Here is a 15278-nt window from a genome sequence, read left to right as displayed (position 1 = left end):
GATAGAATTTCCTGTCTCCTGTATGAATAGGGTGCCTGAAAGGAGCTAAGCATATGGTTTTTAGCCAATGTTGGTATCAGATAGTCACTTTGGGATTTATTCTTGATGAACACTCATGGTCTGTAGACTTAGTATAATTAATCTAATATGAATAGAAACTAACAGAAAAAAACTATTAATAAGATGAACTAACGCATCTATAAACACATATATAAAATATATGCTATATTGTGTTTCTCAGCAACGTTTAGTTCACTTCTTTCTTTTTGAAGTTGTGTCTAATTTTAGTAAGCTGTGATTTAAACTGTACTGATAAGCCTGTCACATTAATATACTGAAAAATATGAGAAGTGAAAATAAAAATTTTCTTTATACAACCTGTACATTTGAGGAAACCTAACACTTTTCAGATTTTTTTTAATTTTGTTAACTCAAGAGGGGAAGAAAGTAGTAAGAAGTGCGGATGTGCCCCTTTTTTTCCGATAGGAAAACTAAAGGGTGAGTCACAGGGAGATTTAGGGATAGAGCCAAAGCTAAAAGTCAAATTCTGCTCTTCTGTAGTATTCCCTTAAAGAGCCGTGTAATTACTGAACACAGCTAAAAACGTTCTTTTTCTGTCTTATATCTAATATACACAGCTAGTTGAGCCCAGAAACCATGCAGTCTGAGTCTGCCTCACCTGCTGCGGCAGCCACGCCAACAGCGCTGGGAAAAGTTGGAGTTGTCTGTGGCTGAAATAATAATTTCAGGCTAAGAACAGTTTAACTTTTATGATAGTATTTGGGAGTTCTGAATTCCTAATTAAACAATATTATCAACCGGAAAATTAATTAAGCTCAAGGATTAGTATCATTGCTTCTTGCGTCTGTGGTTGCAAAAACCAAGGAAATGCATATTCTATTTGTATTATGTAGACATCTCTTTTTATAAAACATATATTTGTATAATATATATGACAAAAATGTGTGATATGTATATATGTATGATACATTTAAGTCTTATCATTTTGATTGTATTGCTATAATATGAAACTTCAAATTTGACAGAAGAAGTCTTGTAAAAAACAAAAATAGACACAGGAAACCAATTTTTAGCTTGCTATATACAAACTGAAAGACACTGTTACATAATTTTGAGTAAATACTCTCAACTATGCTAAACAAGACACAGACATTTTATCTTACACAGAAAATAAAATAATCCAATGGTTCATTGATTTCCCATCTCCCATAAAAGTAGGGTAATATGTCTTTTTAATGAGTAGTGGCCACATGGTCTTTCAAAAGAGTTCCATTTGCTTTGTGACTTTGAATAATGTATGGGCCCAAGCTTCAGTTTCCCCTTCTGGAAATAAAACGAGGTGCGGGGCAATATACATCCAAAAGCTTTAAGATATTTCTATGAATTTATCTCGAGGAAATTATCAGAGATGTGCCAGAAATTTGTGTATAATGCACCAAAGATTTATCCATAACGTACCATTTCTATAAAGGCGATCTTTCAGTGTTTTTAAGAGGAAAAATTTAAGTTGACTTATAGAATGGAGGAGAACCTAAATGTCCTAATGAGGAGAATGGGCGTGCGTATATGTGTGTATGTATCCATCCATACATACAATGGAATACCATGCAGTTATATGGTAGAGTATATTTAATGATATTAGAAAAGTTTGTTACATTAACCAAAAAGATTACAAAATTGTGTGTAGCCTGATTTCATTTACTTAAAACTAAAAAGAAACTAAGTATGTGTATTCGTCTACTCTGCCTGTCATCACAAAGTGCCACAGACTGGGGGGCTTAAACAACAGAAATTTATTTCTAACAGTTCTGGAGGCTGGAAGTCCAAAATCAAGGTGCCTGCAAGGTAGATTTCGTTCTGAGGCCTCTTCTCTTGGCTTGTAGATGGGCACCGTCTCGTTGTGTGCTCTTTGTGCATGTCAGGAGAGAGCAAGCATGCAAGGACACTAATCCTTTCAGATCCCTTATGATCTCATTTAACCTTACTTTCTTCCTTAGAGGCCCCACCTCCAAGTACAGCTACACTAGGGGTTAGAACTTCAACATACGAACTTTGGGGAGACACAAACATTTAGTCTATGACAATGTGATACTTACAGCAAATTGATGACAATATCTGAATGGTTGGATCACAAGTGATTTTTATTTTCTTCCTTTTACTTATCTATATTTTTTAATTTTTTCTACAATGACGTACTCAAAATATTCAGAAAAGTATATAGACACAGTAGGTGATTAGTAGATTAGTGGCTGCTTTGGGCTGGGTGTGGGAATGGAGGACTGGAGCATGACAGCTGAAGGGCACAAGTTTCTTTTTTGAAGTAATGAAAATTGATTCTGGTAATGGTTGCACAACTGTAGGAATATACTAAAAACCCTTGCATAGGACACTTTAAATGGGTGAATGGTATGGTATATGATTTATATCTCAATAACGTTATAAAAAGTAGGTGTGTGTGTGTCTGTAAAGGGGATTTTGGAAACAGATCCATTTCTTAGCACTTCCAGTCACTAGATCCAGTATGTTCTCCCACATTGCACATTATTGTTTTGGCTTTTGAACATTAATTACTCAGTTTTTCTCAGTGAGGATCTACCCATTTACGTAGCAGGCATTTATTACTATCAATAAGCATCTGTCTACTTGGAAGAGGAAGATGTATGCATGTAAAATAGCTAAAGGACAGTGAAAAGTGCTTTGTACTCAAATGTTGAAATGGAATTATATCTGCTATAAAATTATTAAAGTCAAAGAAGGCTTCTTTGGAGATGGTAGGTGAGAACCTATATCCAGAAAGATGATTAAGAGTTGGAATGACCAAAATGGGTAGTGGTGTAACATTCCAGGTGGGAGGCCATGATCACAGTAATAGAGAATGAGCAGATGGTGAGAAGTAGAAACTCACTTTCTTGCACTAGGTTGAAGATTACTAAGGGAGAATATTGATGGTATCCATTGCTGAAAGGGCAGCTATGGCAAAGAGAAGATTTTGTCAGTGATGCAATAACTGCAAATACTTACTGTACTACAGAATCAATAGAGGAGAGAGAGAGAGATTTATTTTAAAGGATTGATTCATACAGTCATGGGAACTGGCAAGTCCAAAATCTGCAGAGCCAATGTCCCATTTTGAGTCAAAAGGCCATCAGGCAGCTATGGAACCAGGAAAAATCAAAGTGCCAGTTCATCAAGCAGAAAAAGCTGATGTTTCACTTCGAAAGCCATTAGGCTGGATAATTCTTACACAGGTCTTCAACTGATTGGATGAGGCCCACCCACATTATGAAGAGCAATCTGTTTTACTCAGTTTACCAATTAAATATTAATCTCATACAAAACAAGCTCACAGAAACACCTAGAATAATGTTTGACCAAATATCTAGGCACCCTATGACCCAGTCAAGGTGACATATAAAATTAACCACCACGATTTACTGTTTAAGTTCTTCATAGAGAGAGCCTGTGGTCAACTGTGTGGTTTAAGAAGATGACTTTTGCAGCAGTGTTCAAAGGGAGAAGCTAGGTGTTCGTAATTAAGAGGTCGGCCCTGGGGTGACCACCTCGGAATGCAGTCATCCAGGCATGAGGCGATGGGACAGTGGAGAGAAGGTGGTAGCAGTGGGTGTACAGAGTAAATAAGGTAAAGTATACAGCTTGGTGCAATTTTAAATAAAAATTTTAAATAAAAAATCACAGCCACACCCAGATCAAGATATTTACAGTACCTCAGAAGGGTCCCTCATATCCCCCCACTCAGTCAGTACTCCCTACCAAAGTGTAACCACTATTCTGATCTCTGTCACCATAGATTAGCTTTCCCTTTTCTGAATGTCCTGTAAAAACAATCACGTAGTATGTACTCTTTGTGTCTGGTTTCTTTTACCTAATTTTATATTTGTGAGATTCATGCAACACATACATCTGTAAATAGAATCTTACTAAACATATTTGCCTACGTCTTGTTTTTTCACCTTAGCAAGAGAGTATAAACACCCTTTCAAGTCATGACTTACAGGTCTCCCTCCTTCTTTTAATCGCTCCATGTCATTCCATACTACTATAGATGTTCCACAATTTGTTTAGCATTTGCTCTTTTGGTGGACACATAAGTGGTTTCCAATGTTTCATAGACATGAAACTGATGAGTTGAGGGGCTACGTTCTTTTTCTTAGGATTTTATTTTTTCCTTTTTCTCCCCAAAGCCCCTCCAGTACATAGTTGTATATTCTTCGTTGTGGGTCCTTCTAGTTGTGGCATGTGGGATGCTGCCTCAGCGTGGTTTGATGAGCACTGCCATGTCCACACCCAGGATTCGAACCAACGAAACACTGGGCCGCCTGCAGCGGAGCACGCGAACTTAACCACTCAGCCATGGGCCAGCCCTGAGGGGCTATGTTTTTAATGTTAGTAGATAATACCAAATTACCTTTCCCAGAAGTGGTAGGCATTTATATTCCCACCAGCGTATGACACTGTCTAGTCTGCCACATGTTCAGCTGAGAGCTCTAAATTTTTCTCAGTAATTAGTTTTTAAAATAGGTAGTACATGCAAATGATGAAAACAATACAGAAGAGTATATAGTGAAAAGTATGTCTCCTTTTCATGCCTGTCTCCCAATGGTCCAATTCTTCTTCCCAAAGACAACCTTTTCTTAGTGTCTATCCAAGATATTTTATGAATATACAAGCATATATGTGTATACAATTTTGTTTTACATAAATGACAGTTCCAGACCTTGCTTTCTACACTTAACAACATATCTTGGAGATTATACCATAGTAATATAATCTAGAGCTGCCTCATTATTTTAGCTACTGAATAGTATCACGTAGTATGGCTACATTATTTTAGCTACTAATAGTATCACATAGTATGGATACAACACAATCTAATAAGTTCTTTATTGATATCAAGATTATTTTCAGTCTCTTGTTGTTATAAATAATGCACAGTGAATATCCTGTAGGATAAATTCATAAAAATGAAAGCATTAAAAATAAATGTGCATTTTTAAAATGAACATATTATTGAAATATAACATACAGAAAAGTACACATAAGTACACAGGTCTATAAATTTTCACAAAGTAAATGCACCCATATTATTACACCCGGATCGAGAAACACGTGTTACCAGCAACCAGAAGCTTCCTCATGCCCTCTTATTTGTTACTAACCCACTTCACATAAAGGTAACCACTAATTTCCAACACTGTAGATTAATTCTGCCTGGTTTTGAACTTTATAGTATAAGTATTATTTGTTTTAACAGATGTCTCTTTGTAGACATCGTGTCACTTTACACATCCACCTGCAGTATAGTATGACAGTGCATGTTTCCTAACACCTTCACCAACCCAATGGGTTATTAAACTTTTTGATTTTTACCACTTACCCAAGTGGAAAGTATTGTCGCTTTTATTTTGCATTTTTCTTATACTGAGTAAAATTCAGCATCTTTTCATATGTTTAAGAGCCATTTATAGTTTTACTTCTATGAATGATCCTTGTCCGTTTTCATTTTCTTATTGATTTATAAATGCACTATAATATATATTAGGGTAATTAATCTTTTGTGATATATGTTGCAAATATTTTCCCTAGTTTATCATTTATCTTTGATTTTATTGTTTTTCCTACAGACATTTTTATCAGTCTTTTGTTTTTTGCCTGTTTGTTAGGTATAACACTGATTTTTTTCGTGACTAGTGAGATTGAGTGTCTTTCTTCATGGTTTTTGATTATTTGCATTTTATCTTCTCGATATTGCTTCTTTGATATCTTTTGTTTTCTATTGGATTATCATCCTCTAACTCATACCTAGAAGCTCTTTGTATATTAGTGATAGTATTTCTTTGTAATGTATGTTTAAAAAAGTTCACCCCCTTGGGGCCAGCCCCACAGCGTAGTGGTTAAGTTTAGCACACTCTACTTCAGCGGCCCGAGTTCATGGGTTCGGATCCCAGGCACAGCCCTACACCACTCAGCAGCCATGCTATGGCGGCGACTCACATATAAAGTGGAGGAAGATTGGCACAGATGTTAGCTCAGAGCAAATCTTCCTCAGCCAACAAAAAAAATAGTTCACCCCCTTGTCATTAGTTTTTTTAAATTTTATGGTTTCTTTTTTATTTTGTAACAGCTTTGAGATATAATTCACATACCATACCATTCACCCATTTGAAGTAACCAATTCCATGGCTTTTAGGATATTCACAGAATTATGCAACCATCACCACAATCAATATTAGAACATTTTCATCACCACAGAAGAAACCCTGTGCCCTCTAGCTATTACCCTCAGTCTTCCCAGCCCTAAGCAACCACTCCTTTCTGTACCATAGATTTGCATATCCCGCACATTTCATATAAGTGGGATCATATAATGTGTGGTCTTTTGTGACTGACTTCTGTCACTTAGTAAAATGTATTCAAGGTCCATCCTTGTTTTAGCAGACATCAGTGCTTTATTCCTTTTAATTGTCAAATAATGCCCCATTATATAAATATACCAACATTTTGTTTATCCATTCGCCAGTTGATGACATTTGAATGGTTTCCACCTTTTGGCTATTATGAAAAATACTGCTGTGAACATTCATGTACAAGTTTTTGTGTGGACATATATTTTAATTTCTCTTGAGGTATACCTAGGAATGGAATTGCTGGGTTAAATGGGAACTCTATATTTATCCTTTTAAGGAATTGCCAGATACTTTTCCAGAGCAGCTGGACCATTTTACATTCCCATCAGAAGTGTATGAAGGGTCGAATTTCTTAACATTCTCACCAGCATTTGTTATTATTTGACTTTTTTATTATACCCATCTTAATGGGTATGAAGTGGTATCTATTGGTTTGTTTTGTTTTTTACCAGTGTAACCATTTTTTTTTATTGTGGTAAAAAACATGTAATATAAAATTTACCATCATTAACCATTTTTAAGTGTACACCTCTGTAGAGGTGAGCACATTCACATTGTTGTGAAACAGATCTCCAGACTTTTTCATCTTGCACATCTGAAACTCTGTACCCATTTAACAACAACTGCCCCTCCTCCCACCCCAGCCTCTGGGAACCACCATTCTCCTTTCTGTTTCTATGAATTTGACTACCTCCTATAAATGGAATTGTACAATATTTGTCTGTTTGTGACTGGCTTATTTCACTTAATATAATGTCCTTAAGGTTCATCCATGTGTAACAGGTGACAGGATTTCTTTCCTTTTTAAAGCTGAATAATATTCCATTGTGTGTATATACTACATTTTGTTTCTCCATTCATCTGTCATTGGACATTTATTTGGGTTGCTTCCAGCTCTTGGATATTGTGAATAGTCTACATTTCATTGTGGTTTGGTTTGCATTTCCCTGATTACTGATGATGTTGAGCTATTTTCGTGAGCTTTCTATATCTCTATATCTTCTTTGGAGAAATACCTATTCAGATCCCTTGCTCATTTTTTTAATTGGGTTGTCTTTTTATTATTGAAATATAAGACTTCTTTGTATTATTTGTGTCTTTCCCAAATGTAATTTTTATGTTATGAGTTAAAGTCTAACTTCATTTTCCTCCATATAATAAATTATCTCATACCATTTATTGAATAATCTATCTTTTCCCTTCTTTAACAAGTATTTATTGAGCAAATGCATTGGGTTAGGCCCTGAGAAAATAAGGATAAAATGATGCAGAGCTTACATATAGTTCAAAGGCAGACTTGTGATTAAGTAATTACTGTTCAGCAAGATAACGGTTTAAATGAAAGTTCATGAAAACCATTTTGGGACAAGTGGAGAAGAAGCACCAGTCTGCCTAGAGCTGAGAGAAGAGGAGCAAAGGAGAGGGCAAAGTCAGGTCATGGACAGTTTGAGAAGGAAAGGATGAGAACCAGACACTACTGGGCTAGGACACTTAAACTTTGGAAGCCGTTCTTGCAAGTGTAAAACGTTTGTTTCACTGTGTCCTCAGTTGTTCATGTAAACATGCTATGGTAAAGGAACAGCTTCTTCTTTTGTGATGATATGCCATGCTCCTTTCTTGGTGTCTGTACTTTATGCTCTGCCCAGGTATAATATTTCTATTAGAATGATTGTCATGTCACATTCATAGACTATAAATAAGAAACCATTTTCCTATGGATATATTTGAACAAATATTCATAATTATTATTGAAATAATTCATGCTTGAGCAGAACGGTCAGCTGTCTTTCTTTAACTTGTAACATAGCATATTTAATAGCACATAGTGTCCACTTTCTTACAAAGGTCTCACTTCACGGGAAGTGGTGGTAATATAGCTATGTTTTAAAACTCATGTTGCTTACATAAAGAATGTTCAGATATTCTGTCTTGTTTCTTTGTTGTGATTATAGAATAAATGTGTCATTGTCATTTTTGTATATTTGTTGTAGACCCATCAATTATTTTATAGTTATGTTTTCCATAATAGTTATCAAGGGTGGCCAGAATCTTTGACCCAGAAACTGACTAGATAAATGGAAAAGGTTTAGTTTGAGATATAAAGTGCTAAATGTTCGATTTGTTTTTCTCGGTATACTTTTTTTTTTTTTGGTGAGGAAGCCCTGATCAAACATCTGTTGCCAATCTTCCTCTTTGTGCTGAGGAAGATTGTATCTGAGCTAACATCTGTGCCAATCTTCTTCTATTTTGTACGTGGAATGCAGCCACAGCATGACTTGCTGAGCAATGTGTAGGTCTGCACCTAGGATCCAAACCTGTGAACCCCAGGCCACCAAAGTGGAGTGTGCAAACTAACCACTACTCCACTGGGCCAGCCCCCTCACTATACATTTTAATTGGCGCTTTTCTGTTAGATTCTAAGTCATCCTTGGAATTTAGCTAACCACTTAGAAAATAGAACCAACAGTAGGTATGGTATGATGTAACTATCAGTAATTATCTCACCTATATATTTCACAAAATAGCATCTTGACTGTTTCATAAAGGCTTGTGAAATATTGGTATAAAATGAACAACAGAAAACTTAATTTACTCAGATCTAAAGAAATCAAATTGGTTTCTGCTTGTGTTCATGAATCAACAGAGCATATTAACAGATTTTAGGTGAAAAGATAGAACTCACTTTAAATATAGGCTTACATTATAACAGTAATAATAGCCTTTTCTTTATTTTTCCACAGTTCTTAGTGGTCTCTGTTCTAATGACTGTCCTCGTAAGATAACAGTAAGTAAACTTAACTCTTAGTTGTAAATATTTCTGTGAAAATTCTCTGCATGATAAAAGATATACACAAAATAGTTGTTATAGGTTATAATCAAATTGTTTTTCCTCTTTAGAAATTATTAAAGTATCCTTCAGGGCTCAAAAAAACTTTACTGGGAATAAGGTACCTTGCCTAAAAACTTCCTCACCTCACAGTTCACCTCCTTTATGAAGCCTTTTCTGATACCCTTCAAAAAATGACTACCCCTCCAATTATATTTGTACATACTACTGCCATTTTGGCATCTGTAAAACTTGATCACACTTACCTGTTTATATTAAATGCCTCTCCACACTAGACTGTAATTCTTTGGGGGCAACCATGCCATCTTTGTATACCTGTTACATAGCACAGGGTCAAGCATATAGTAGACAATTATTAAATTTTTTTGGTATAGTCTTGATATTGACTTGCCGTCTAATAGAATTTTTCAGTGAAATAACAAAATGTGAAATGTGAAAATAATTAGGCTTAGTTTTCAAAATTGCCAGTTCATATAAATTGTAATAAGAATATTACATTATATTTGAAAGCGTGTGTGTGTTGGTATATTCCTGCTTGGGTCCTCAAAGTAACTCTTGTTTCATAAGGAATTATCCCCCATTTAAAGATGAGGAGGGGCCGGCCCAGTGGCGCAGCGGTTAAGTTCGCACATTCCGCTTCCTTGGCCCAGGTTCTCCAGTTCGGATCCTGGGTGCAGACTTGGCACCACTTGGCAAGCCATGCTGTGGCAGGCATCCCACATATAACGTAGAGGAAGATGGGCATGGATGTGAGCTCAGGGCCAGTCTTCCTCAGCAAAAAGAGGAGGATTGGCAGCAGACGTTAGCTCAGGGTTGATCTTCCTCAAAAAAGAAATAAATAAAGATGAGGCAGCTGAGGCTCAGAGAAATTCATTTATCCAAAGTGATAGAGCTTTTAAGTAGCGAAACTAGAACACAAAGCTAGGTGTTCTGATTTTAGTCTCGTATTTTTACTCTCCCATTAAAGCGTTGCATTACCAACATTTTATGTATGGTTGGGAAACTTCCCATATTTAAGATGTGTGGGAACAGATCCTGACCCAGAGATTTGCATGCAGAGATTTACTCTGGACTTGGGAGCAACACCTCTGAAGTAGTGAGGAAGGCAGGATTGGCAGGAGAAGTTGGTCTCTGATGCATGGAGAGCTGTGAAGCTAGGATGGTCCTTCAGAGATGGCCCAAGTTGATGGAAAGGAGCCATGCCTCTGTATTCCTAACATCAATCAGGCATTGCCTGGAGGCAGTCCCCAGGGAGGGGTTATGATTCCTGAGAGCCCGCTTCCTTGGCTGAGAACAATTTCTAGGTAGGAACCTAGCTGGGAGCTATCAGCAGCAACACTTGGAGCGACTCAGGGAATATGTGCCTCAGTCCTGAAGGGAGGTTCTGGACAGTGCGTCACCACCTTCACTGGGAACGGCAACCCCATCTGCTCTTATGTCATAAACGTGGATGTACGGTGGGGGAGGCTGTGAGAGGAGTGATGCAGAGGATATATGAGAACTCTCTGTACTTCCCACTCACCTTTGCCGTGAATCTAAAAAATAAAGTATTTTTAAAAATTTTAAAGTGTAGATGGGATTAATTGGAGGCTAAAGGTTAACTTGGTTATTCAAGTATTGTCCACCCAGCTTGTGAAATATTCAGACCCTTTGTTCCTCTTCCTTGCTCTTACTGACCATATCCCCACTGTGTGGCTCTTTCATTACATGATCAATCAGAGAACTTTAAAACATTGAAATTGAACCCACTCATTTTACCCACAGAAATTTTTTTTACCCGCAGAAATTTTGATAGAAAGGCTATATGATTAAGGCAGATTATACTTCTAACATGAATAAAGCTCCCATTCTTTCTATCTTAAAATAAAAGCCACCTCTATCATATGGAGAACAGAATCGTGGGAAGTCCCATAAGTGGAATCCCGCGTGCAGAGCTGTTGTTACAGTGGTTACTCTAACGGTCCAGCAGCTTCGGGCTTTTCTGCAGGTGATACGTCTGCCTCCCATTCATCTATTCATTACTTTCTTTGAACTTCAGATTCTCTTGAATTGCCCCTCACATATTCATTTTCATTCCCCACTGATATGATAGATCACAATTTTATGACAACCTAAAAGAAACGAATGCACGCTGTACTTCCCCAGTTTTCCATATATGAAATGTATGTCCACTTGTGAAATTATTTCATGAAAAAGTGGATCTTCTTCATATTGTTTTGACATCAGATCCATTTGATCATAATAGAAGTGTTATCATGTTAGTTATGACCCAGTGTGAGACTGAGAGGGAAAATGTAGTTATTATATGACATTCTCTACCTCGAGTTAATGTAAGAGTTGAATAGCTCTTCTGCTGCCTATGTGTTCCCACCTGATGCAGGCAACCTGTCTCATACATGGAGAGAGGAAAGAATTATTCAGGTCAGCAACTAATCCCACCCAGATTCTTTCATCTCCATTTCAAAAATCCCAGAGTTTTTCATTCTTAATCAACTTTAGCTGCTCAGTCTCATGGCCATACTCTAGACCTTATATACCAGAATTGTTTTACTTTTGAAATCTCAGTGCCATCCGTTCACCTCTCTGACCACAGCCTATTTTTCCAGCCCTCTCTCTTATTACTCTACCTGTTCAACGTTAAGACCATTAGTATCTTCACCTGTATCAGGCCCCTCTTGTCTTTACCTCCCTCCTTATTTAGCTACCATCCATCAACCATCACTTCTGCCACTACCTTTAACTCTCAGAAAGCATTCTCCTTCTACTGCACCTTCCTGGCAAAATTACAACCCTGGGTTAGTCGAGCTATCCCTCTTGTTCACTCCTAGACCTAGGCTACTGGGCATTTCTGAAGAAAAAGATATATACAGCCCTGCATATTGGTACCACCACTGATTCATACTCTTCAACCTCAAATCAGTATTCATAATTATAGCATACTCTTATATGGACCTCTGGTCATCTTTTCTCCCATTCTTTTTCTCTGGTTACTTTCAGGATTTTCTCTGTCTTTGATTTTCCACTGATTGACTATGACATGCATAGGTTTAGATTTTTAGGTATTTTTCCTGTTTGGTGTTCTCTAAGCTTCCTGGATCTGCGGTTTGGTGTGGAGACAGGAAGCCTAGAGGGTGTTGAAGGTGGGTGTTTCCTTTCTGCCAGGTTGGTTAGGTTTTGGTAAAACCCAAGTCACTTAAGCTCTGATAAAATAGTTTTCCTTGAGGGCGTTTGTTAAGGAGAACAAAGAGCTCTGGGCATATTTCAAAATGGTTTTTTCCCTTCCTTGTGCTAGAAGCTTGAGAGTTGTATTGTTTGTTTGTTTGTTTGTTTTTCCAATCTTCCCCCTGAGAATCTGTTGCACTTCTGGAGGTAAAACTCACAAAAGCGTGGGGCTCCTCTAAGACTGCCTCCCCCCTCCCCCCAAGTTTTGAGCTAACTAGTTCACACTGATCCTCTAGCAATTTCTCAATTACAGTTCAGATGTTCCAACCAGCACTGGCTCCAGTTTCAGTCTTCTGCTCCTGGGCTTTTGCTCTCAGGAGGCTCTGACTCTGCGCATCTGCCTTTCTTGCTCCAGTTTGGGAGTAGTTTGCCCTATGACCTCAATTTTCTGATGAATCTGAGAAGAGTTGATTTTCCATTTCTTCTGCTTTTTTGTTGTTGTTGTGAGGATAGGACTGATGATTTCCAAGCTCTTTACATGTCAGACCAGAAAGCAGAAACTCTCCTTGCATTTTTATCAGTATTGCTTTATTTTTCTTGTTTATTTTTGCACCTTTATTGCAGTGCAATTGACGTGCAGTAAACCGCACATATTTCATATATTCAATTTGATGTCATGACATATATTGTGTGTGTGTGTGTGTATATATATATATATATACACAATATATTTTTAATGGCTATATATATTATAACAAACAATATATCATATCCAAAAGTTTTTTTGCACCCCTTGGCTATCCCTCCTTCCGATCTTCCCTGACCGTACCCCACTGTTCCTCAGGCACCACTGAGGTTCTTTGTCAGTGTTGCTTTATCTTAAAAGTTTGTGTCCATGTTACTTCAGGGCTTTTATCAATGTATCATCCTCCATGTCATTTATTGCTCTTTACCTTGAATTCTTCCTTTAACTTCTTTTTTGCAAAATTTTAAGCATCTGTAAAAGTATAGACTAGCATAATAAAACTCCTTGTGCCCGTACTACCACCCAGCTTCAACACTGTCGTCATGTACCCAATCTTATTTCACCTATACCCCCACCTCCTGCTTATTCCACTCACAGCCCCCCTTAGATTATTTTAAGGCGAATCCATCATGTCTTATATTCTATAGATACTTCAGTGTGTATCTCTAAGAGATAAGTAAGGATTTTATATTGTTGACCTTAAACAAATAGCCAGTTATTTTGCCAGCAAAAATGGGTTTATTTGAGATCAGTAAAGACTTGCAAATCAGGATGTGCATGCTATGGTGAACCGCAGGCAAATCCAGAGGGACAAAGGAAGGGACTTGCTTTTATGGAGCAAAAGGGTGTAGGGTGGGGCTGCTCTAAATGAAAGTTCTTTGAGGGAAAATAACGGTTCAGGGTGACAACAGCTTCTCATTGGATGAGCTGTAGCACTTCTCACTGGCTGCGCTATTGCCAGGAGGGGAGAGAAATCTTCCTTCAGTAGTAAAGTAGTTGCACTTCCTACCAGAGATGCGCTTTGAGAAAAATAAAGTCCATACTGTAAGTCAGCTATTTTTCTGATATTTTAGAATCATAAATTTATATTGCATAATTAATATTTATTTTATCTAAAATAATATTTCTTATAAGTTCTTCCAATTTTGTTTTACCATCCAGAGCCAATGTTGTAGAATATACTTGGTCTTCATTGTAGGAGCCCCAGACCTTGAAACAAATCGTTAGATAATCAGGTACTTGACACTGACATAAAAACCACCAAGATTTGTCCAAGCTATTGAAAAAGATAGTCTCTGAAGAAAAAACAGGTATGCCAACCCTGATTATATATAAGTCAACAGGCATACAGAGGACAGTTGGTTAAAAAGAATCTGTATAATACAACACCTAAACTGCATTAAGTATGACACAACCTAGAATAGAAAAAAAGGAGCCAAATGTAGTCCCTTTTTTACTTACAGTGTGGAAAAATTGAGAGATTACTAATTTTTTTCATTCAACTTTTCTGAATTCTTTCAAACAAATATTAGAAATGACATTTAAGGGGCTGGCCCCGTGGCCGAGTGGTTAAGTTCGCGCGCTCCGCTGCAGGCGGCCCAGTGTTTCGTTGGTTCGAATCCTGGGTGCGGACATGGCACTGCTCGTCAGACCACGCTGAGGCAGCGTCCCACATGCCACAACCAGAAGGACCCACAACAAAGAATAGACAACTATGTACTGGGGGGCTTTGGGGAGAAAAAGGAAAAAAATAAAAATCTTTAAAAAATAAAAAAAATAAAGAAATGACATTTAAAAGGAAAGGTAGACAATATGTGAGAGATTTGTACTCAGATTTTCACACAGAAAGTGAGCTTGCTAGATGATGTGGTATAGCGCTCGGCATTCCATGGGAATAGCTAATGTCTTAATCACTTCTTACCAAAATGTATTGTCATTTTACTAAATGTTTTCCATGGAAATATGTTTCTGCTTCATTAAAAAAAAATTCAGAGAGGGGCTGGCCGCATGGCCGAGTGGTTAAGTTCACGCACTCTGCTTTGGCGGGCATGTGTTTTATTGGTTCGGATCCTGGGCGCGGACATGGCACAGCTCATCAGGCCATGCTGAGGTGTCATCCCACGTGCCACAACTAGAAGGACCCACAACTAAAATATGCAACTATGTACTGGGTGGGATTTGGGGAGAAAAAGCAGGGGAAAAAAAAAAAAAAAGATTGGCAACAGTTATTAGCTCCGGTGCTAATCTTTAAAAAAAAATTTTTTAATTTAAAAATTTAAAAAATTCTCAGAGAAAA

At 37.4% G+C, this 15278-nt stretch overlaps 1 protein-coding gene across 1 annotated transcript in view; it reads left to right on the top strand.

Moving 5' to 3' along the window:
- Positions 1–15278, top strand: part of ITFG1 (integrin alpha FG-GAP repeat containing 1) — a 266570-nt gene that overhangs the window by 178996 nt on the left and 72296 nt on the right. Inside the window, exon 13 of the mRNA XM_070613598.1 lies at positions 9188–9231. Within this exon, the coding sequence (XP_070469699.1) occupies positions 9188–9231 (44 nt within the window). The remainder of the gene's footprint in view (positions 1–9187; positions 9232–15278) is intronic.

Source organism: Equus przewalskii, chromosome 3 (assembly GCF_037783145.1).
Source record: "Equus przewalskii isolate Varuska chromosome 3, EquPr2, whole genome shotgun sequence".
Classification (NCBI taxonomy): Eukaryota; Metazoa; Chordata; class Mammalia; order Perissodactyla; family Equidae; genus Equus; species Equus przewalskii.
This window is presented reverse-complemented; position numbering and strand designations above follow the sequence as displayed.